The 24,155-nt window shown below is 38.2% G+C and overlaps 1 protein-coding gene across 10 annotated transcripts in view; it reads left to right on the forward strand.

The window, feature by feature from the left end:
* Positions 1-24,155, forward strand: part of frmd4a (FERM domain containing 4A) — a 113,650-nt gene that overhangs the window by 68,802 nt on the left and 20,693 nt on the right. For 9 of the 10 annotated variants that reach the window (XM_028032620.1, XM_028032628.1, XM_028032614.1 and 6 more), the window contains exons 2-11: positions 4,045-4,110; positions 9,902-9,996; positions 13,265-13,357; positions 17,029-17,113; positions 19,521-19,577; positions 20,419-20,441; positions 23,094-23,177; positions 23,270-23,335; positions 23,433-23,490; positions 23,603-23,689. In XM_028032620.1, the coding sequence (XP_027888421.1) occupies positions 4,045-4,110; positions 9,902-9,996; positions 13,265-13,357; positions 17,029-17,113; positions 19,521-19,577; positions 20,419-20,441; positions 23,094-23,177; positions 23,270-23,335; positions 23,433-23,490; positions 23,603-23,689 (714 nt within the window). Of the gene's footprint in view, positions 1-682; positions 1,215-4,044; positions 4,111-9,901; positions 9,997-13,264; positions 13,358-17,028; positions 17,114-19,520; positions 19,578-20,418; positions 20,442-23,093; positions 23,178-23,269; positions 23,336-23,432; positions 23,491-23,602; positions 23,690-24,155 lie in introns of those variants that run through there. The other variant, XM_028032631.1, reaches the window with a different exon arrangement.

Genomic DNA, 24,155 nt, shown 5'->3' on the forward strand with positions numbered 1-24,155 from the left:
ATTGCCTGCGTTGTTAACAACCATTCTCTACTGCTAAGAGAGAAATGCCAGTTCGAACAAGATGGCTGTTAATATTAATTCTATATTATATAGAATATATTAATTCTATATTTGGAAGCGTGGAAGTTACCTCCCAAGTTCATTACCTGAAGTTGGGAGGTAATGAATGGCTCTGTTCACTTTTTCCGCTGACTTCAGGCAGACAGCGCAGAAAATCGACGTCATCGTTCACAACTTCCTCCTCTTCGCTGATTGGCCCGGTATAAATTAACGGCATAGCGCAGGAAGGCTAAGGCTCACCTAAACGAAGACATTAATCCAGTAACTACCACCGCAGTGAAGTTAGTCAACTACCGATATCCTTTTAATCAATATCTTTCAAAATACAAATGAAATTCAGTGTAGTTTAGGAGGCTACTTTTTTCTTTCTTTTTTCAATACTACAAACTATGTAAATTGGAAATTGGAAGCTCGTTGTTATTTTAGTCATGTAAAAGACAGACTTGGTCCTCTACAGACTCAGATGTCTGGGTGTGTGAGCACACCTCTACACACACGCACACACACACAGCACAGAAAGGTCTGCAGTTTCTCATGGCTGAGAGCCGCTGCAGAAAATTCCCCCTCATCTCCTCCTCTCCCCGCCCCCACATCTTGCCTCCATTATTCCCGTGTTTTTGGAGCAACCTCCGGTGACAACGAGAAGCATCGCTGACAACCGCTCGCATTTTTTCCTAGCCACGCGCCCCCTTCCCTGCGCCCCCGCAGCTCTTTGGCCGTTGGTACGGTCTCCCGGTTCTCCGGTGCGCGGTGGCGCTGCCGGTATAGCGGGGGCTGCCTGACCAGAGGAGGTGGAGGGAACTAGTGGCGTGAGGCTCTGTTTTCCGAAGGAGGGATGAGAGAGAGAAGCCAGCCTCCTCTGCCGCGCTTAATTAGCGCCTAGTTAAAATATTTTTAAGTTGGAATGGGGCAGAATACATGAGGCAGCACTGCTATAGGACACAGCCAGCTTGTAACTAACGTTAACTAATGGGCTCAAACATGGATGCTGATGTGTCTCCTCCTCTAGGCCGGCCAGGAAAACGGATGTTTTTCGATGATTTTGTGGCTGGAACTCGACTCGTCTCTTTCTGGGATTAATACTCCAGGTTTTTCCTGTCTCTTTTGGTACAAGTGTTTCTGTTGGAACCTCGCAGGAAGCTTTTGTTAGCAAGGTAATGTGGTAACAACGTTCCTTTCTGTCGCAGATAGTCTCTAAGCAGCATCCCCAGTTTACTGTCTGTGTGTAGCTGCTGTTATGGTGTCAGCTTCAGGGAAATTATGAAACACTTCGAACATGTGTACGTTAAACGGCATTTCATGTTTATGCTTTTGTTGTCAAATGTTGCTTTTGAGGGTGAGTGTTTACTAATTTCTGTCAAGTAATGGCTGAGAAATGTACCACGAACCAGGATGAGGTGATGTAGCTTCTATATATGCTTGTCACAATCCCGACAGTGACATTGCAATGTATTTTTGACCAGGATTCACAGCACATTTTGATGTGAGTAAAGTTTAGATGCTATAATCAATATTCAGTTAACCTAAAATTTAAAAAGTCCATCTAATAATGTAATCTTTTATAAGTTTGTGGCATCAATAATTAGAAACATGCCTAATAATGTAGGTTAGTAACAGCAGGGTATTAATAAAGACTTTATTGCATTTAGTTTGGTGGTGGATAGTAGATTAGGACCATGTGTAGAATACCACAAGAAATGTTATTAAAGTAAAACCAATAGGGGGGTTGTTTCTAGTAGATTGAACCCCCTAATTTAAGCCTCAGGGCAGAGATTTGTTACCTTGACATTAAGGTTTGCACTTTTCCCAGGTCCTTGGAGCTGATTGCCAGTGAGTGTGTGTGTGTCTGCATTGCAGTTTAACACACTACACTTGTCAGTCGTTTTTCAAGTAACTACTCATATTCAGTCTGATTTTGTATGCTTCTTTAATTTGATTATGACTTCTGCTTTGCCAACAGAATTGCCCTTCATTGCAGGTAGATTAGAGTGAACCAAGGTTCAAAAATGTGAAAACAAAAATGGTGTACATGTCACTGACTGTGTGCACAGGTGCACCCAATCTAAGCTATCAAACCACATGGGAGCAGTGTGTGTGTGAGGGGGTGGTAGACCCGGTGGACATTTGCTCAGAGCATTCAGGACAGCTCACACTGGGCTGAGAAATAAGACATCTAAATGGCAGTTCTCTCCCTTCTTTTTTCCCATCGTCTCTTTGCTAAATCTCACTCCAAAGCCTGACTCTATTACGCAAGCAGAGATGAACTGTGAGAAAGTAGAAATGTGGTTTGGTTTAACTCTTACAGTAGTGGTGTTTTTGACACACCCTTACTAAATTGCATATGCCCCAGGTGCCCTCCTGGGGAGGAGTTACAAACCAGTTGCACTTGTGTTTTTGTCGTGTTGATCTATGTTTCGAAAGGTCTTCTCATCAATTACTTGAGCTATTGTTGTTTTTTTTCCTTCTTTTTCCTCATGGACTGTCCTCCACCCCACTACATCCCCATCTTCCAGATGTGAAGGAAATGTGGGAGGAACTGGACTGTGTTTGTGGTCCTTGGGGTGCCCGCTTCCTGTTAAATCGTGGAGAACCTCCACATGCTAGAAGCAGCAGGATACAGATACACATAGGCAGAAGCATGCACTTCACACTTTTTTGAGAGTTGGTTCATTTGAACTGTGGTTGCTGATTTTAAATTCTACACCAATTTTTTTGTTTTAGTCTTTGGTTTGTTTGGCTTTCAGTGTACAATGCAAACCTTTCTAGCAGGTTTGTGGAGTTGGCTTTATCTACTGAAAATATTTGCTGTAAATTGTTGTTTACCACAATCGGTGGTGTCTTCTTTGCACCTGCGTCACTGTTTACATTTGAACTTAGGACACAGAGATATGCAGTAGACATATCTTTGTCTCTGCAGTTCAGCAAACCTTATGTCAGCAACACAGACAAACACTCCTGTGAGCTTTGTCAGCATCACATACTTTAACTCTACAGTTTTTTAACTGTGGTTGCTAGTGTACTGATGGGTAATGGATTTTCTGCTCGCGGAGGAATGTTAAAAATGTGCAAGAAGGACAGAGAGTAGGATACTGTCTCTGTTAGCTTATTGTGTGTAGTGCAGATAACCTTGTTAAAACTTCACTGAGATACCACGCAGACACAAAGTTTTCAGTTTGTGCCCCAGGTTGCAACATGTTGTACTGCTTGGTGTTGAGACTGTTGATGTTTAATACGCTGAAGGATGTGGACAAGTAGATCTAAATACATTTTTAATTCAGCGATTGATTGATGAAATGTCTTTTGTCGTGTTACACATTTTAATTCCAGTGATTTACTGGAATCACAATTTAATGATACGATGTAATGCATGTAATTTCATCAGTCCACAGTAGTTACTTCGATGCACTTTTGTGACTGTTATAAGAATCAGATACAGTAGGTACTGGGATATATGCCTTGATATAAAAATCTCTTTACTCCATTAAGTACCATGCAGGACATTTTTCTCACTGATTTAATTTAGTTTCTAAAAATAAAATAATCAGTGGAAATTAGAAGATTATACCTCAATGAAAATCAGACATTAAGTTAGAAAGCCTGATCTGCACATTTGAATTATTAATTTATCTAAAAATATAGATAATAATTTTGAATAAATTATGTCCCTTTTACTGATAATTATTGCATTACTTTTATATTTTATATGACACATTATGACTTCACATATTGGTTTTTATAACAAACACACACTAAATAGAGACTTATTCTGTAAACTAATGCCCTCAAATCTGATGACTCTTGAAAAGGAACGTATTCCAATTATCACATTGTTAATTTCTGAGGCAACTTAGAATATCAGTATTTTGTGCTTGAATGTCTGGATTGCTTAAATGTCTTGGAAAGTATGTGATTTTGAAATGAGTAAATAGTTTATTTATAAGCAACAAAAGTAAAAGGAAACGTGTGTTTTTTTATGTTTCCCAGATGACAGAGGGAAGGCGGTGTCAGGTCCATCTACTGGATGACAGGAAACTGGAGCTCCTTGTACAGGTGAGTACCTATTCTTTTTTATTGTTTTACAGATGCTCATTTATTTTAACACAATAGAGATGCAGTTCTCGATGTCTTAAGGGGCTTGACTATTGCTGACTAAGGGAAATTTGGTGAGCAATAGGTGACAGTGCACTTTCCTCCTGCTCATCTGATCTCTGTTCTTGGCAGAAGACGAACACTGCAACACAGGTTCGATCCTTTGAGAGTTATTCTTCAGCTCTCATCCGTCCTGTTCTTGCATTTCTTCCCTTCCCAGAGGTTAAATTTGTGTCTTTTGTTGATTGCTAATTACTTCCATTTTCTCTTCTTACTTGCCTCCTGAAAAGACTGAAGTATATTCTGTTTTTTTACTCGCTGTCGACTGGCTGTTACTTGATTTTTGTGGGAAGACTTAAAAAAATAAAAGAATTTCTCTGGAAAAAGAAATGTAAGATGAATGCTAAGGAATGGAGAGAAAGGAGATGAAAATAGAGTGGAGAAAATGAAAGGCAGGGCTGAGGATAGGTCTGCTGACTTTCTGATTTGATTACTCTGCCAGAACTGATCCGCTCTTTTAAATTGGTAGTTTGTTCTGCTGCTCTCCCTCTTACTGTCTCTCTATATTCCTGACTTAACTTCTCATCACTCTCCGTCCTATACCACTACCACCGTTTCTCATTCTCATCTGATTTTCTCTATAGTCTCACTGAAAATACCACTTATCTTTCATACCTTTCTCTTCTTATTCTCTTTACAATTAGAAGTTATCACTTTCTTACAAACATAATTTTTAAGTAGCATGTAGGCAGGCCCTATTATAGATATCCAAAGGATTAAAATGTCTTGTGTGCCTTCAGGGTATATAAAATAGCATGGAACTACAATTAGCATTAAGAAGGAATGAGACAAAGGCCTGAGATATTGATTCAAAAAACAAACAGCTCTACCTTTTTCTACTCCTTTTGTGTCTCTTTGTTGGGTGAATGTTTTGTAGTTTGGCACGCTGTTAGTTGGACCAAAGAGAATCATTGTCTTTTCTTAGCTTTTTAATGAACTAAGAAAACTTGAATTATAAATGATGTTCTTACTTTACATTAGAAGCATTACTAACAGTTGACAATTTATGCAACCAAGAACCTCTGACTACTTCAGAGCTGCAGTTTGTTTCTCCTATGAATGAAGTGTCATCCACTGCACCATATGTCCTGCTTCCTTAGATGCCATGTTTTGGCACACATTACACTAAAAACTGGAATGTTTGCCCATTCTATCATCTAGTCATTGCCTTTTCATGTTACTCCGCTCGATTTTCATTTCCCTACAATGCTCTGTCTGTAATTTGTTCAATTGAGCTCAGTTTCTCAGGAGGAATTTCATTCTGGTCAGTCAGTGGACGGAAGGAGAAGTTGTGAACTATGACAATGATTTTCTGTGCTTTTTTTGAATTGTAGTCTGCGATGGTTGTAGTTTAGCAATAGCACTGGAGGAATTGAACAAACCCATTCAGTCCGTGTTGGCCATGCTTCCAAATATTTTCGGGAAGCTTTGTAGCGTGGCTTCCTTCACGGTTGAGCTGGTACTTTACATACATCACAGCCGATCTAGATTTTGCGTGGACCATTCCGATGCATGGATATGCTTTGATTTAAACCCTTACATTGTAGCTGTTGTTTACTCTTTAGTGTAGTTGCCCTGCTAGAATGTGAACCTCCACCACAGTGTCAAGTCTTTTGCTCCCTCCTTAGCTGTGTCCATCTTTCCATCAGTTCTGACCAGTTATTTCACTTCTACTGAAGAAAATAATCCCTACAGTATATCGCTGCTCTTGCTATCTTTTACTGTGGAGATTATGTGCTCACTGGTATGTAAAGTGTTAGTTTTGTGCTACATTGTTTTGCATGTAAGACAAAAGGTTTAATGTTGGTCTACTATAACCAGAGTACCCTCTTCCAAATGGTTGCTGTTATTTGTTCAGAAATGTTCCCTTCACAGAACAGATGTATTTATACACACAGGTCGACTATTTTTAACAGCTAGACTACTTGTAAAGGCAGTGGGTTGCTATGGATTTTATTTAGAGGGATCAGAGCAAAAGAGGATTAATAACGACACATATCACAATATTTAGACTTTTTCAATGTAAAAATTGGAAAATTATTATCTCAACATAATAACTAAAGTTAATAGATGCAACTTAACAATATTTGAAGAATTTCAAGGTGGTATGAATACTCTTGCATACAGCTTAGGACTCCAAGGATGCCACTGATAAGTAATTTCTGGTACTGAATCATAAATCTGAGCAGATCTGAAGGTACCAAGGGCATATGAGGCTGTTTGCTCAGACGGAGCAGCAACTTTGCCAACAAGGCAACTAAACTACATTTGTGTGTTTATAAGTTGTCTGTTGGTAGTCTTGAGTGTGTTTCCTCCTCACACTCAGAGCCCTGTAATTCTCACACTGTTAATTACCCGTGATGCTGAGAAGGGACAGGCTGAATGTCTATTAGAGGTAATGCTGTCTAGGAGATGTTCCATCTGATAAACGTGTTTGTGAGCGTGTGTTTGTGTGTGTATTGCCTGTCATTCACTGTCAATATCACTGTTGGTATCTCTCACCATAGCATTAAACATCTAATACGTTCAGGGCCACAAATCAAATGCAGAGCAGGCTTGTGGAAAAAGGTTGATATTGCCACCTTGAGAAGAACCCAAACTCAATTTAGCTGTCATGTGCTGTGGATGGGAATCCACAGTGTGCTTGGCATTTGTATCAATATGGAGACACAAAGCACCACAAAACTCTCAGCAGCGCTGTTGGTGCTTCTTTTCATCATTACTTATTTATTCTTCATGTTTAACAGTACAGTGGGGGTTTTCTTCTTCTCTGTTTCATTTTTCCAACTGTGTACTTGTGTGTTTACTAATGTGGCTTTGCCTCCCTACTTGCTGGTTGCTACCATAGGGTTGAGGTTGTTTAAATGGTGTTGTTGCCAAGGCAGTCTACTGTTGTGCGATAATGAGAGACCACCTCATTGTCTCTCAGACTGAACCAAAACATGTATTACTGCTAATACTATAAAGATACCCTCCTTCCAAACCATAAACATTTGAAATGTGTTGAGCCTCTCAAAGAGTATACTGTTGATCTGCTACTTGGAGAAATAATAGTGCCAATCAAGATGTGGAGGGAAGTACCAATTTATGTTGAGTCACACATACCAAACTTAAACCCCACAGTCGGTCAGTGCTCAGAATAAATAGCTGTTCATTTTCCTCTTTGTTTAGAAAAAGAAAAACGAAAAAGGAAAGCATTGCTTCATAACCTTACTTTTAAGAAGAAGTGGAGTATGTGAAGTACTTCCAATTATGAATTATCTTCCAGTAGACAGCAATCAGAGCGAATTGGGTTCAGAGAATCATGCTAAAGTTCTCTTGACAATTAAGAAAACTGCTTTTCATATCAAAGTTCATCTAGCACCAAATTTCCACCATAAAAAATTTTCCAAACTCAATTTAGTTTAATTGAATGCCATTATTTAAAGTATTTTTGGAACCTTTGTATTTAAGTGTCATTTTTTGCACTTGCTATGACCCTGGGACCCAGAGATGAAGGGCAAACATTGTGAATCAAGTTAATTGAACTTAGATAAAGAGTGTTTCAGGCTACATCTCAAATGCAGTGTGTAGAGTCGTTAGAAGAAAGCATGCCTCCCATGAACATGATGGATTTGACATATTTTGTCAACACCTGGGGATTTGAGGTTTTTCTTCATCTTTGTGTAATAAATACTCACATGTTGGACGGAATACGTTGTGTGTGGTCTTGTCAACTTGTGGTCAGATTTAACAAATTTTAGAACTTGTTTTGACAGAGGATGCTGTTGTGTGTTTTTGCAGTGCTGGTTTTTCACTCGATACATAGTGTCAGAGGAACTGCCCACTTTAGCTGCACAATACTAGAAAATCATGCAATGGTGGTGGGTGTGGGGGCCAGGCAAAAGAGTGAACGTAAGATGGGGGGCGGAGGGGAGGAAATAGACCAGGGGACACACGAACGTAAGTTCGGGGACCAGTAGACCAGGGGACGAAAGTAAGAACGGGGGGGAACAATACGGGATATTTACGGCACATTCGTTCGTCACACTCAGAAACTCATCGACTAGCTATGTACCGCCACGATGATTTCCGCCACCTGTTTGTTGAGACCGGGATGATATGAAATTTATTGTGCGGTTCGTCTGTAAAGCTACACTTACAGTGTAAGCATCAACTACTCAGCCGCCCGCCGTGTTCAGTCTATCCGCTTGCCTGTATTTATACTCCTGCCGCACTCTTCGCGCCGTTCGCTCTGAACCAGCAGCTCCCAGAGGAAAAAGGCTGCCATACTCCAGGCATTGCGCCAGTCATTTTAAGGATGCTTATCTGTCCCCGAAAAACATTGAAAACCGGGGCATTATCGTAAATCAATAAAATCCACATGGGCCGGACTTGAAAATTGGATGGTGTGCTGCTAACGCTTAGCTTTCGTTAACAACTCAGAGGCGGAAGTGAGAGCTCCGCGCAACGCAAATAATGTTTCGGCCGGAACACGTGAGCTAAATAATAAAACATAAATTAATGAAGCTTCGAGGCAGGTAAATTTTCCTTGAGGAGTTTTAATAATTGAGGTACTCGAACCATTCGAGGAATCGTTTCAGCGCTAGTTACATTATGTTCAACTTTATTCTTATAATTGCATGTATAAGGCACAATGAATGTGTATGTTATTTTCATCTTAACCTCTCTTCTTTAATTCTTATCTCTCAAGAGCCTTTATGTGTAGAAGATTAACAGTAATAACAGTAGGCATCGTTCCTTTATTGGATCTAGGTCAGTGGAGATGTTTAAGGGTGTGTGGTTGTGCTGGCGTGTGTGTTTTGGCTGTATGACATCACCTCCTTCTCTCTGAATAGCTCTTAGTAGCTTCTTACACTAAACCTAGCAGTGCAGTGAATGGATTGGAGGAGGTTATTGAAACCTCGCTCTTCTGCACTTTAATGTATTTGTATGAAATTTCTTCGATCTGTATGCATTATTTTTAGAGAGGATATAGCCATCATGTTTTTTTTTCGTCAAATATTGTAACACATGTTTTCCTTCTGTGCTTAGAGTGATGAGTATTTGGGTTTAGATGTGTGTATGTGTATGGAGCTGTGTGTATGAATGTACTCAGTGAGGCACACCCATGGTTAACCTCAGGGTTGGGCGTACTGTTACTCAGGATGTGACAAACCAGTCAGCACATGGCATTAGTCCCATTCCTCTGCTTCACTCCAAGATCATCCGTTTCCTTTTTTGTGTGATAATAAATGTTTTTCTCACATATAGCCTAGGCATCACTTCACTGGATTAGCTATTGTGCTAGCTGGAGCCATGTCTGCAACACCGTGATTCAGCTTTAAAGCATGACGCTGCAGTGGAGGTGTGGGTCAGAGAAAAGAGTAGAGAGAGAGTTGGGGAGGGCATGGTACCTGCACTGTCAGCAGCATCTACAAACTCCATCCATCTTTTTGTGCTCCCCCCTCCCTCTCCTTTACTTATGTTCTCACACCAGCTCATTTACTGTTTCCCCTGGTGGTTTTTGAATTGCATAGTCATTGCTCTAAATCAATAGCTGAAATGGCATCTATATTAAGCTCTGCCATGTACTTATTTCAATTAATTTATTAAGTAATAAATCTCAATGCTCACAGATATATGGTAAGTCATAACTGACAAAGGCAATCATAATTGAACCCAAAATCATGTGTTTTTTTTCTCTCTACAGCCCAAACTGATGGCAAAGGACTTGCTGGACCTTGTGGCTTCCCACTTCAACCTCAAAGAGAAGGAATACTTTGGAATTGCATATACAGATGAAACGTAAGGCATATTCAAAAATATATGTCTAAGTCTTACCGTTAAGTATTTTTCAGGTCTGGATTTAAATGGGAGTGTTGTTTTTTTTTAATTTTCTCTAAGTCTGTAGAAATATCTGCAATAAATTCATACTGAGGTCCTTGGGGTGCAAATGTTACAAATGTTGAGTCATAGAAGTAGTAAAAACTCCAGAAAAAAATGAATTTTGACAAATGTGCATTGACCTTGAACACATCCTAATATAATTCTATAATGTAACTACATGTACACTTAGCTGTTTACAGTGGAACTAGAGAAACTGTACCATTATAAAATATTATTTTATTTGTCTAAGTACATATATTTTGTTTTTTAAGTAAAGCCAAATGGACAGATGCAATATATTTATATTACAATTATTTTAGTCAAACAGAACTGATTTTTTTTAAATCAGTGCATTTTTTACACTTGATGAAGAGTAAATTCCCTTTAAGATAAAACTTCTAATGTAAGCTCATATATAAAAACTGAACTCAAAGAAGATATGTAATATAGTGAGTGTATTGTCGCAATCTCTGAAAAAAGTAAGTATAAAATAAAGAAATTATAAATAATATGAACAATAATTAAATAATAAATAACTGTTATTTTCTACCCCAAAAATGTATGGAACAGACCTCCTTGTGATGAAATGCACCAGTGCTATGGTATGGCATTAATGCTTTTAGGTTTTCTTTTGAATGTGGAAGATTGCTTTTGAATTGTGACATTCAAATTAGTTGTACTTTGTGGCCTAGACGGACAAAGCACAAGGGCATAGTAGCCATGCAAATATATCAGTGATTTACATACTCACAAACATCAGGTTTTGTTTTTTTTTTTATATTCTTTGCTTATGTGCAAATTTTGATATCAAGTAGGATTGACCCCAATGCCCATTGACACATGTGTGATAGACACTGTTAGTAACGTAAACCCAGCAAAGTAACTTAAGCTTTCCACTGGAGGAATCCCATCATATATAGATTTGTTATGTTTGTCCACAGAGAGAGAACAGACAATTCAGCTCATGCTGTTCAGATGTCAAGAAGGGTAGGGTTGTGTTTGGTGGGAGGAGGGACCAATGACAGGAGAGAGAAGGAGGATAGTTTGAGACAGATGTTGCTCTGGAGACCATGTAGGGTTACCAGGGTGACAAGCAGTCACTGCAGTTTTTCTCTCAATTGGAAACAGGAGAAACGTGTGAAGGAGAATGGCTTACCTTCCCAACTTCTTTAACATTCTTACATTCACCTTGGCTTAAAATTAATGGTGTACTGCATGAACCTCAAGACGTGTCAGGTTGCAACTTGTTAGCAACCTGACATGTTGAGATACTTGCATTCTTCAATCAGAACATTCCAGAAAAAAAGCAAAGTTTTTACCATTTATAATGTTGCCATATTTATATAACACTGATAATTTTAGGTGATGAATTGCTGTAAAATAAGTTTGTAAACAAGTTCTGGTTTGCCATTCTTGTCTATTGTGCCATTCTTTAAAATTCTTAAAGCACAACGTGTTGGGTAAAATGTCAATATTGTCTTGTTCAAGTATTTATGAGTATCTCTAAAAGTTGTGGACTTAAAGCAATGACTTTAAGCAGGGCAATTTAGTTTAATATGTTTAATCTACTAATTACAATCCCTAGGCCTGTCACGATAAACAATAAATCAATTAATCGCACGATAAATTAAAACTATCGACCTCATTTTAATTATTGGCTTTATCGTTTCTTCTGGCCTTTTTCTCTTTCTGTTAATGACACTGAATGAAAAAAGGCTCAGCTCCGGTGCTCTCCACTGACCTCTCCCTTCCTCATTTCCTTAGTGTAATGCCCAACGGCCCATTTTCAAAACCTGAGAGACCACACATCAGCTGACAGAAATCCTAGGTATAACGGTTCGATCAGGTTCGTTCCTGCCGTGTGGTGTCCAACAATGGGCACATAATAATGGCTACAAGTCCACTTAACTAATTTTAAAACCAGGCTCTAATCAATGCTTTACTACAATCTACCTGCAATGCATGTGGCTAGTGTCAGCGTAAAGTCCTGACTGAATGAAAATCATTAGAACCTATTTACGTCACGTTAAGGAAGAACAGCTGAAAAGTTACCGGGTTTATCAACTGCGGTAGCAATTTCGCTCCAACTCCTCCCCTTGTCATTTCTATATTCTTTGCACAAAATGTTAAATAAACATTAATGTTGTTTCCATATCATCTCCAATGTCCTCTGGACTTCCAGTTGCACCGTGTCAGCTATTTGGGATTCCCCTCCATAATTTCCCCTGAGAAAGCAGAAAGCAAGAGGGGAATCCACTCTTTCTGATTGGCTGCCTGTCACATGCAATGAGTTACGTTAACGCTCCCAGTCGGGGAAAACCCCTGATTTAGATCTGAGCGATGATCAACCCTAACACGCCACACACTACAGGATGATTGGTTATGGCAAGCGATTGTTGTAAAGGGAAAATCATGTAGTGTGAACTATTGCATCAGGTAGTCGGATGTGCCCATCTTCTCTATTTAAATCTAATGATTACTGAAGGGCAATATAGTATAAAGACTTCATAATCTGCCCTTTTTTGGTTGAATGCAGTGTTTATTTCCACTTGGGCTTAATGTTGTTCAGTTTTTATTCAAGTACGTTTTTTGTTAATGGTGACTGAGAATCCATTTTATTTTTGTTTTTGGTTGTTTTGTTTATTTTGTTTATCAGTTCCAGTATTGCGTGTTCTTTTGAAAGCAAAGTGTATCTATCTTTGGCAGGAAATCACATGCATTATTGCATTATATACATTTCCATTAAATCAGTGTAAAAAGGTCTTCAATATTATCGTTTATCGCAATAAATTTTGAGACAATTAATCGCTCAGCAAAATTTGTTATCGTGACAGGCCTAACAATCCCACATGTTTTGCATGGAAATTTTAACTTTGTAAAGAAATGTTAGGTTATTGCTTTAACTGTAGGTTTAAAAAAAAAAAAAAAAGTCAGAAGGAGCTCAGTGAAGGAGGCTAAAGAAAATATTTATGTTTTAAAAAGATTTGTCTGCAGTTCACTGAATAACCTGGAGAATTATTGGCAGTTCTTTTGTATGATTTGTTTGTATCTGCATTGAAAAGAAAAATTCTATAAAAAAATATTCATATAGCTAGATAGGCCGACAAACCATGATATTGAGTTTTATTACAATCTGATGGATGAATACCTGTAATTAATGGCATTGACTGGTTGTTTTTGTCTTCAGGGGCCACTTCAGTTGGCTTCAGCTGGACCGGCGGGTATTGGAGCATGAATTCCCTAAAAAGTCTGGTCCTATTGTTCTCTACTTCTGTGTCAGGTGAGTCTTTCTTTCATCTTCTAATTAGTCCTGTGGAAAAAGAAGAGAAGACTGTGTGTGTTAGCATATGTGTGCGTTTGTGCATACACATAAAGTAGATTCATGAGTAGTAGGAACGGATTAATAAGATTAGTTATGAAATAGCTTTGACCTCGGTGCTTAACTCCCGCCACAGGGTCTCTCAGCCAATCATGAGCCTCTTAAACCTCATCAGTATGCTTTGCATGGTAATCTTATGCAAATTGCCTTGTGGAACCAAGAATACACTTTAAAAGAAGGCAAAAAAATGTGAAATATAGGAAATTATCAAATAGATTTTATGATCAGACATAGATAAAGGCAGTTTTTAAATTATTCAGCTCAGATAAGATCAGCCAAAATCAATGTTTTTCAGGCATGAATAATCTTTTTAAGGTCATGCAACAAGATCTCAGTTAAACATTCTAAAACCCTTATTATTATTTTTTGCTGTTGTTTAGACGTAGACTTGCTGGTGTGCTTTGGATCCTTGTCCTGTGGCAAAACCCAGGTGTGCTTGAGCTTAAGACCACTATTTTAAAGTTTTCTCGCCTGTCCTAGGAAGATTCACCACTAATCTGTTTTCTCTATTTTTGGATAACCCTGACTTTGGCTTTTTAGAATCTCAAAGCCTTAGAAAAAGTTTTGTAACCCCCACCAGACTGATGATGTTTTATTTTCCATCTTTAGATGGGGACTGGTTTATTGTATTTTAGCCTTGTTGCTGTTGTTAGAGAAGTTTTTTTTTTTTTCATAATCTATAAGTTATGCAGTTAACAGCTCTGGATATGACTGGAGAAGCTGAACTTAGCTGTGTGGTTAATCACAGTCACTTTGGGAAAAGGAAAATCTGAATAAATCTGGTAGGGGGCTAATACTCTCTCACAGTGCTGCATCTAACAGTGGCATAGAAAATAATCTCAGCACATTACTCTCCTGTTGAAAACCAAGGTGTTATTTACTTTCTGTGATGCTGTGTGCATTTTGTTTATTAGCTATATTGTAGGTTTTTCCAGAACAATATTTAAAACCAGAAAAGAAAAATGTTGATTGAAATATAATGACAAATAGATTATCCTGGAAAATCCTAGAAGTGAAACTGTTTGTCCTGGTATACCATTTATTTCCGAGATCCAACCCAAATAGTAGTCTTTGTTAAACACATTCATAGTAGCCTGACGCATATTAACGACCTTGAACAGTGTTATTGTTTAGATATTTCCAGGATGACATTTACAATACAGCTAATGACACAACGAGCCTGCTGTGCACCATAGCCCCATTCTCTGCACATGCTCATATTCAGAGAACAATGGCTTTGGCACACAATGTAACTGCGATGTGATATAAATGTGTAGATTTCATTGATAACTGCTGACTGGAGACCCTGTCTGAATCAAATGTCAGGCACTGAATTGTTTTAAACAACCAAATGTGTATGTGGCGGTGGCGGGTTGGGCAGGTTGAAGGATGAGGGTCTCTCTTTGTGTATTTACATAGACTAATAGGTGTTTGAGGTTGGGGAGGGGATGCTATGAACTTTGACTCCATTTTGAGGCTGCATCCCCTTTTCCCCTCCCAACACAGTTCAAGCCAGTCACTAACCTCAATCTCTGAAAATGTCACACTGGGTGAAACCTCTTTCAAATACTTCCCAGGCACATTTTTTAAATTCAGTCAGTGGACATGCACACTCCAGAGATTGCTTGAAAAGCAATCATCCCAAATGTCAGACCTTTATCTATTATCGGTCTCACCATATAGTGCTGATTTAAATGTACTTTCAGCAATATGTGCTTAGTTCTCATTATACACACCTATCTCACTTACATAGTTCTCTTCTTTTAGGCAGAGGGTGGGAGGATCACCATAAGTTAAGTTTAGATGTTGGTCATCTGAAACATGATTATTCTTTAATCTTAAACAAGTCAGTGGAGCTTTCACTATATGTTTAAGGTCTTTGTCCTACTGGAGAGGGAACCTTCACCCATTCTCAAATCTTTTGCAGCCTGTTGCAGGGTTTCCTCCAGGATTGGCCTGCATTTAGCTCAATACATTTTCCCATAAATTCAAACAAGCTTCAATGTCCCTGTTGAAGAAAATCATTCCTATGGCATAATGCTGCTACTGCCAGCTTGTCATGGGTCAAAACACGCAACCCATCTCGTCCCATTCTGTTTGCAGTAGATATTTGCCAAAATTAGAAATACTGCATCACAAAAGATGAATTGAATGAGCTGCTCTTGACGTTCAGAATTATGTATAAGTTATAATGGCAGCACAAATAAGCACAAGAGAAATGCAACAATCAGGATTTCCATGTTTGTTTTCATGCTGGGTCTGTGCTCTGTCCCGCCCACATCATTTCTGTCCAGTGGGAGTAATGATTGGCACCCGCGTGGCTTTGTTTACAGGCTATAGTTTCCTTGCAAAAAAGCACAATGTGAAAGCAAACTGCACCAAACTAAAAAAAAAATCTACTTTTGTCCTGGATGTGAATACAATCTTACACTCTTGTATTTGTTGTGTCACACTGCATGTCAAATTTTATGAAAGATTTCAACACTTTTCCTTCAACAAGCCATTCTTTCATAATGCCAGATTTTGAAGTTTGTTCTCTGGTTTTGAAGTCGCTGTTTATTCACTAATGTTCCTTAACAAACCTCTTAGGCCTTCACAGAACACCTGCGTTTGTACTAAATTACACTCGGAGGGATAACATTTACTGATTAGGTGTCTCTTCAAAGGCATTTGGTTGCACTGGAATTTATTCAGGAGTGTAACACTAAGTGGGAGCCTAATACAAATGCAAACCAAATTCTACCTTTAAAGATTCAAAAACCATGTAGCGTTATGCTCTGTCGCACAAAATTCCAACATAATTCACTGACGGTTTTATGTGCCAAAATATGAACACGTTTAATGTATGAATGCTTTTGCTGTGTGTGATTACTGTAGTGTATAAATGCAGTGTATAAAGCCCGTGAGAGACTTGATAATTCAAAGTGCAAAAACATGTGAAAGGGCATGTGAGAGCATCTGTAGTGCACAGAATCTTTTTGATACATTTCCACTTGAGTAGCTAACAATGTGTAGCCTCCCAGTGCACCACCCTTGCTCCCCTCTGGGTCTGCATGCATTCATGAGCTAAATGTAGTCGGCATTATTATGTTAGTACCCTGCTCACCGATCTGCCAGAAGTAGGTTACTGTGCTTCTCTCTCCAGTGTTGCTGAGAGTGTGTTTTTGTACTGGATCACTCCTGGTGCTGCACAGCGGTAGACATAATGTGCACATTTAAAGTCTATCAGCGTATGTGAGTGCAGGTGTCCCACAATCCCAGATTGTGGGAATGTGCAGACGATAACAGGCTAGTAGTGGATTACTGCCAACCAACATGGTGAGAGGGATACTTAGTGCAGAACGAGAGTGAAGAGATGCTTATTGTACCGCTTTAGCTCTTGGTATGGTGTGCCCCCCTCTGGTCATTTTAATTGTTGCACTCTATCGCAATTGACTATAAAAGCCAAAGCATTTGTTTTGTATTAGTTTTTAGAACTAAAAAACAAGACAATGAAACTCGGAGATGTTATTCATCAACTTCACTGACATTCTTCAGAGTTTTCATGTTCAACTTTCTTTCTGTGCTTTTAGGTTTTACATTGAAAGTATTTCCTACCTGAAGGATAATGCAACAATCGAGCTGTTCTTTCTTAATGCAAAGTCCATCATATACAAGGTAAACACTTTACATCGTTTTCATTTTACATTTGAAATATCATTGACATAGTATGTGGATGTGTTTATATGGGTGATCCAAACCCTATGCATTTAAGGTGTCATTGAAAAGTTTTTGTGTACTCATCACTGACATGGCAAAACAAAAATATTTTGTTAAATATCCTTTAGCAAGTTGCAGAGAAGTCGCACACTTTCTGTATCTATCAACCTTCATGTCTTTGTGTTTTGTGAAACCTATAAATATTACTACTGACTGTATATGTGAGTAGGAAAGCAGATTTTGGAAACTGTGTTTTAAATCCAAATTGGTTTCCGTTAATTCATGTTTTCTAAAAAGCATTTTTGTTCTTTAATCATTCCATCCTGAAAAGAACTATTCAAATTCATGAACAAAATTTTGTTTTTGGCAAGCTTAGCATGCATTAATGTTGGACTGCAATTATAAAACCAAAATTTTATTTGATTTAAAATGATTTTAGTTTCAGAAGTTGCTCAAAGGATGTTTTTAGGTGAAGCTTTGATGGTGACATAGTGTTTTGGAGGCATGTTTTCTCATTTTTGACCTAAATGATGAGATGATACATGAGGAAAGTTTGGCTTTTCATCCTGCATGCTGTGTTCATGAAGCAGAGAATGTGAACAGTTTGCATCAGCTGTTAGCCATCACGCTGTGTGCTGCTCCACATTCCAGCAGCTAACGAATGACTTGACACATTTACTGCCATATGGCACTGTTGAAGCACATTTATTCAGGCTTAGCAAATGCCAGTTGAATATATATACTAGAGTTAACTGTGAAAAGAGTTACAAAGGTAGAAAACATAAACTGTTAAAAACAATTAGCAAATAAATTACTGCTCAATGTACCATGTGAATGTAGTCTGCCAAGACACCACTTCATTTATTGACAGCTGTGTCTAGCAGTTGTGTATTTTGTCCAGAAGAGGGCGTATGCAGCGTCAAGAAGTTATTCCTTATTGCCAGAGTGATATAATGTGTTCCTGATCAGTTTTTTATTATTGTTAGAATCATGCATAAGACCAATTAAACAGGAATATTTTTTAATACAGAAATAGCAAACTAGTTGGCATGATTTCCCTAATCATCACTGACTGTGGAAATGTCACACTGGAGCTTGGTTTGTTTCTGTACACTTCCTCCAGATTATGGGATCTTAATTTCCAAATAAAAAGGGCAAAATATACGTATAAATGCAAAGAAAACTTTGAACCATCGAGCTGCAGTTCATTTCTTTTCCTCTTTAGATCAGCTAAGGTGCTTCTGATCTTATCCCTGATTCAAGATTGCCTTAATGGAAGGAGTGTGACAGTTTTTTTCAACTTGTTATTCATCCACCCAAACTATTGAATAAAGTTTGCTTTAAAATCCACTCAAACCTCCAATTATCCCTGTTACTGTCCAACTTTTTCAACCACATTTTTTCTTCCACTCGACTGTCCAATAAGCTGCTTGGATGCAGCAGTCTGTAGAGCCTGCTTCGTTAGTAGTAAACCTTTGTGGCTCACCCACCTTGCAAAGGATTTTCTGCTGGACAACTTTTAACCAGCTGTCTTCATAATGTGTCGATGGCAACATAAAATTTCTGTATTGAAGTAGTTGTTTGGTCTTACATAACACAGTAAATATTTTAGATTTTATTTTTGTGGCTTTCTTAAACTGTTTGGTGTTAATAGCTGTAAAGTAGTAGCAGTTAGTTGTGCAGCACGCACCACATGTATACAAAACTGAGCAACAGCGTTATTGCTTCCAGGTTCAGCAAAAGATTTTGATCATTCAAAACTGAAGTACTCTAACATATACTTATCATTTTCTGCTTAGTTTTGACCATGGCAACATTTTGTTTCACCATAAAAGAATATGCACTACGGGAAAAAAAGAAATAGGTGATTTGTAGCCACCCTGGGTGGTACACACCACTGTGGGGATTTCTCATTCTCATATTTCATCAAGACTCTCTGAACTTCAAACCAATTAAGAAGTGGATTGTAAAGCAGCATTCCTAGCATGCCTTACCCACTACTCGCATCCTGTTGACCCTTATCCCTTTGTCCAGCTTTGTGTACGGAGAAGGTATCTCACACATTGTGAAAATGCTAACTAACAAACGGATACATTCTTCTACACTTGTACCCCTCTCACACCTTTTGGCCTGATTAGCATATTGTTTGTTAATGTGTTTTTTCATGGGACACTTTCTAATAATGCCCACTTTACTTCTCCTCTTATCTTTGATTGCACAGATTAGAAAGGGAGAGAAATATGGCTTGTAAAGCAAAGAGAATTTAACCATTTATCATGAATGCCAAAGTTTTCAATTTAACTGCTTTTTATCTGTCAAACAATGTGTTACTCAACACTTCTGACTTAGTTTTCTATTATTCCAGGAGCTCATTGAAGTGGACAGTGAGGTGGTCTTTGAATTAGCCTCCTACATCCTTCAAGTAAGATTTTGTTTTTTGTATGAGTTGATGCTGTATGCATTTGTGTGAATTTCTACCATGATACTTATTTATTTATTTGTTTGGTTCTTTGGTTATCCCACACAGTAATTGTAGTAGTTGAGTTACTTTATGGGATATTGGATGAACATGAAGCAGTTCTATTATAAGTGAAGTGTTTGTTCCCAATTCAAAATGTCTGACCTTTCGTAATCTGCTAGTTTCATAATTAACAGATTGAACCCAAAATTTCTAATGTGGTTGCCATTCAGTTTTTATTATGTGTGAGAGGGCGCTGTGGGCGTTCAAACTGTCTCGCCTGTAAGTTCATTTTCTTCCGACTAAATCTTTGATGTCATTTTAACGTTTTATTTTTTTGTTGCTAAATATTACTGCATATGAAATATGCAAAGCTGGCATTAAATATTTTTTCCACTAAATACATTTTATGATGATTGGTAAATTTACACTCAGGTTCTGTCTTTAACATCAAAACTCTTCTTCCTCCATCCTTCTCTCTTTCTTGTCCCTCCTTCAGAGTAGGTCAGTCCATTAACTGTGATTATGCAAGGTCATGTTACACAGCCTGGACTGAATGGTTTATATCTCTGTGTGTTTGAGTGGGCTCGCCTCCTGTGTGCAGGTGCAGATGTATAGTATCGGGTATCTCTTCTGCAGAGCTTCAAAGGTTCCCCTCTAAATGGATGTTTAATGTTCCCCCTTTAGTCCAGCAGTGTGCCTTTTATTACTCATTCACTTCTACAAACAGAACATACACAGAATTTATGGTTATTGTTCAGTTATAATTCATATGTTTCTAACATGTGTTCATTTTGTTCCACAGGAAGCAAAAGGAGATTTCAGCAGGTAAGCTCCACTGCATGAACAAAATCCATTTTGCATACCCAAACTATTCTTTTTACCCTTTTAGTTTTTATTAAGAGAGATTGGGCACTGAATACAGTAAAACCCCTAAAACTAACAGTGTTTATAGTAATTTTCCTGCAGTTGTAATGTCTGACTTTAAAAGTATGTGCAACAAAATTAATCTTCTTCGGTGTGCTTTAGCTGGTCATTGTGTAAAGAATGTGTCAGAAAGTGTGACTCTGTGTGTGGTGAACCTGAAAGCAGAAGCAAACATGACAGCAGGGATGATGAGTTCAGCTGTTGCTCTGCTCCTCCTGTTATGTTTTTATCACTCCTCAAGTGACTCACATCCTATGCAACTCATTTTCTTCTCAAATCGCTTAAGGTAGTTAAACATTTATTTCACCAGATAAAACATCAAGAGTAATTTCTTATTTAATGTTAGCCTGAAACACTTAAAGGAGAAGAGAGCGGGAGAGGACTATAACAACATTTATTACATTACATTCATACAACGATTTTACATTAGATTCACTAATTGCTGGGTTTCAGACACTTGACCCGGATGATGCGCGAAATTCAGATGGAGGGCAGGAAGTGAATTTCTCCGGTTCAAAACAAAGCAAAATTGATCACAACAGTACGCTAATACCCTAAATAGGCTGGAACAGACAAGACATCTCGAAAAAATACACGTATATTTAGGATATGATCCGTATTATCTCGGTAAAAAAGACTTATCTTATAATATTGATGATTTACCCACATCGAGGCGATCCATATAACTATCTGGTGCTGCAGACCTCATATTATACGAGTCAGAAGAAAGTTTTCAAAAGTCTGGAGAGTTAGTTTCAAGTTGGGTCAAGCATTTAGGATCAAAAGAAGCATTAAATGACTGTCGACTTGTTGTCAATGGTTGGAACAACCATACAGAACACAGACTTTAGACATTTTGATGCTGGATCAACAGAAATAAATGGGCTGCATTTACTTCCGGCCCTCCATCTGCATTGGGTGACATCAATGCTACGTCATCTGAAACCCAGCAATTTTTTTGTCCTTTCTGTATCAAAAGCATAGATATGACTTCAGGAGTTATGTTGGAGCTAACTATTAACAGACTTCCTAATGTAATGATAACTGTTGAAAAATGTGAAACATCATTCATTTTCCTTTAAATTTAAATTGGATTAACTCAGAAGCTGTTGAGTAATCTTTTCTGTAATATTTCATCTTAGAAGTGACCATAAAGTGGATCCTCTTGTCACCCTAAATATACAGCTTCCCTGATCCCTGCTTTGTTGTGGTGCTGATAACCGCAGTTACTCCTGTGAAAGAAGCAAATGCACAGAGTATCCTACATAAGGCTGGAATGTAACACTCTGGAGACATTCTTTTGATTCTTCCCTCTTTACTCACCCCTCTTCCCACACACACAAATATTACCTTTCTAAAGATCCTTAAACTTTGTCCTTTGCAAAGCTGTACATTATCACATTTTTGTATTATATTTTTTCATAACTGCCTTAACTGTAAGAGTAGTTTTTCTAAAATGATAATTATGTTACAATATCCAAATATGTCTGTGATGTTCTGTTTCTTTTTGCTGTAAAAGGGCCAAACTACATCTTTCTTGGAACTGTAAAAATATCTTTTTGCATTGACTGTTTTCTTATTCATGGTTATCTGCATATTACAGTAGACTTCTAAAAAAAAAAAAGGAACCTGACATAGCGTTCTTTGCCCAAATATTCCTGCCCCTTCAGGTTTTTCAGATTTACTTTTCATAACTACAAACATCAAGGCATTTCATAGGGACTTTATATAATAAACATTTCAAATCCATACTGATTTGTGATGGTATTGTGGGGTAATTTGTGTTAGCATGTCATATAAATTCCCAATTTTATTAGTGGTTTTAGCAAAGCAAATTGCGAACAAGTTCAGAGAGTATGAATTTCTTTTCAAGGCATTGTACCTGGTAATTAGTGACACAAGCAGATATGAACAAAAGCAGACACAGCTGTTTTCACACATCGAAGAACAGACAGACTGGGCAGATGGGATCTCATCCAGTGACTTAGCTCATAGGTTATCATGTTCCCGAGGCTTTTCCAAATCTTCTGGGGCCTTTGGTGGAGGCTGGAGTGAGGCCTGGGGATTAGAGTTGAGCATTAAGAACTCTTGCCACTGGAGGTCTGAATACTGAATCTGGGGCCAAGTGCTTGTAGTTTTCTGCATGGCTCCGTGTCTCATGTACTCTATCTGCATCCTAATCTGTTCCAGCTCATTCCCTGATCGTTTTTATCCCCTCTTATCTTTACTTATCATTTGAGTTTACATCTGTATTTCTATTTCTGTTGCTCTTTTTCTTCCTGCAGCTGTTTAGACTTAGACCACACCCAGTGCTTAAAATAGTGCACATTTCTTGGCCATCAGCACTTATTCCTTGTTTTTGACTGGATGCAGTTCTTGTACTCATTTTCACCCATATTTAAAACAGTTGAATATATATGATAAATTTTGTATTCCTAATTTGGTGTTTGTATCTGTTAACATTTATGTGCATGAAAACTCATTTTCAACTCATGATAGAACTTGGAGAACAATAGGATGAATCAATTTTTCAAATATATTTTTCTCTTGCAGCGATGATGCAACCAGGTCTGATTTGAAAAAGCTCCCTGCTCTGCCCACTCAAGCTCTGAAGGAGCACCCATCTCTGGCTTATTGGTGAGAACCTGTCCAGCAAATCATCATGCAGACTTATTTACTATCTGTCATTGTAATAATGCCCTGTTTTCTTCTATTGCTCTCTCCTACAGTGAAGACCGTGTAATAGAGCATTACAAGAAGCTCAATGGGCAGTCTAGAGGACAGGCTATTGTAAAGTGAGTATGTTTATGTGTTTCTGGTTTTGTTTATGTCCTGCATGTGAAAGACTTTCTTCTGTTTTTTGTTACCTATCTGTCTTTCTGCTCCTTGCAGTTATATGAGCATTGTGGAATCTCTGCCCACATATGGAGTGCATTACTATGCTGTAAAGGTACAGTTTAACTACACTGCCTTGACTTTTTTTCTCACACATGCACTGCACAGATTTTAGTTTCCTAGGAGTCTGCAAGCAGATACCTGGGAAGTTCTGCTGTGTTTTTCAGGACAAACAAGGGATCCCATGGTGGCTGGGTTTGAGCTATAAAGGCATCTTTCAGTATGACTACCAGGATAAAGTCAAACCAAGGAAGGTGAGCTTGTGCTTCAGCCTCTCTGAAGAAAATTAGTATAAGTGGAATAATGTTATTCATGGCGTATGATGTTTTGTACTCATTCATTTTGATTAAATTTCTCTTTCTTTAGCAAATGTATGGCTTTAAAAGGAAATGTGTTTTCCCAGTTTTTGCATCCTAAGAAATACCTTCACCTGATGCCTTATTTCATTGTCTAAAATTAATTTTCATAAATTAATTTCTTCCATTCTTCCAATTTAATAGTACCCGCTTTGGTAATGAAAAACATGTAGGAACCTTGTCTATAGCATGTTGTTTTCCCTATTGTCCATTTTCCAGTCAGTGAGTCAGGACAATGTGATTGTGTAGAGAAGTAGCAGGGATGACAACTGTCTGGAGACTCTGGTCTTTGACTGAGACATCCTGTCCTCAACTTATTCCTGCCTTTCTGAGGAAGCCTTCCTTCCAGTCAGTGGATGAAGTG

Source organism: Xiphophorus couchianus, chromosome 2 (assembly GCF_001444195.1).
Source record: "Xiphophorus couchianus chromosome 2, X_couchianus-1.0, whole genome shotgun sequence".
Taxonomy (NCBI): Eukaryota; Metazoa; Chordata; class Actinopteri; order Cyprinodontiformes; family Poeciliidae; genus Xiphophorus; species Xiphophorus couchianus.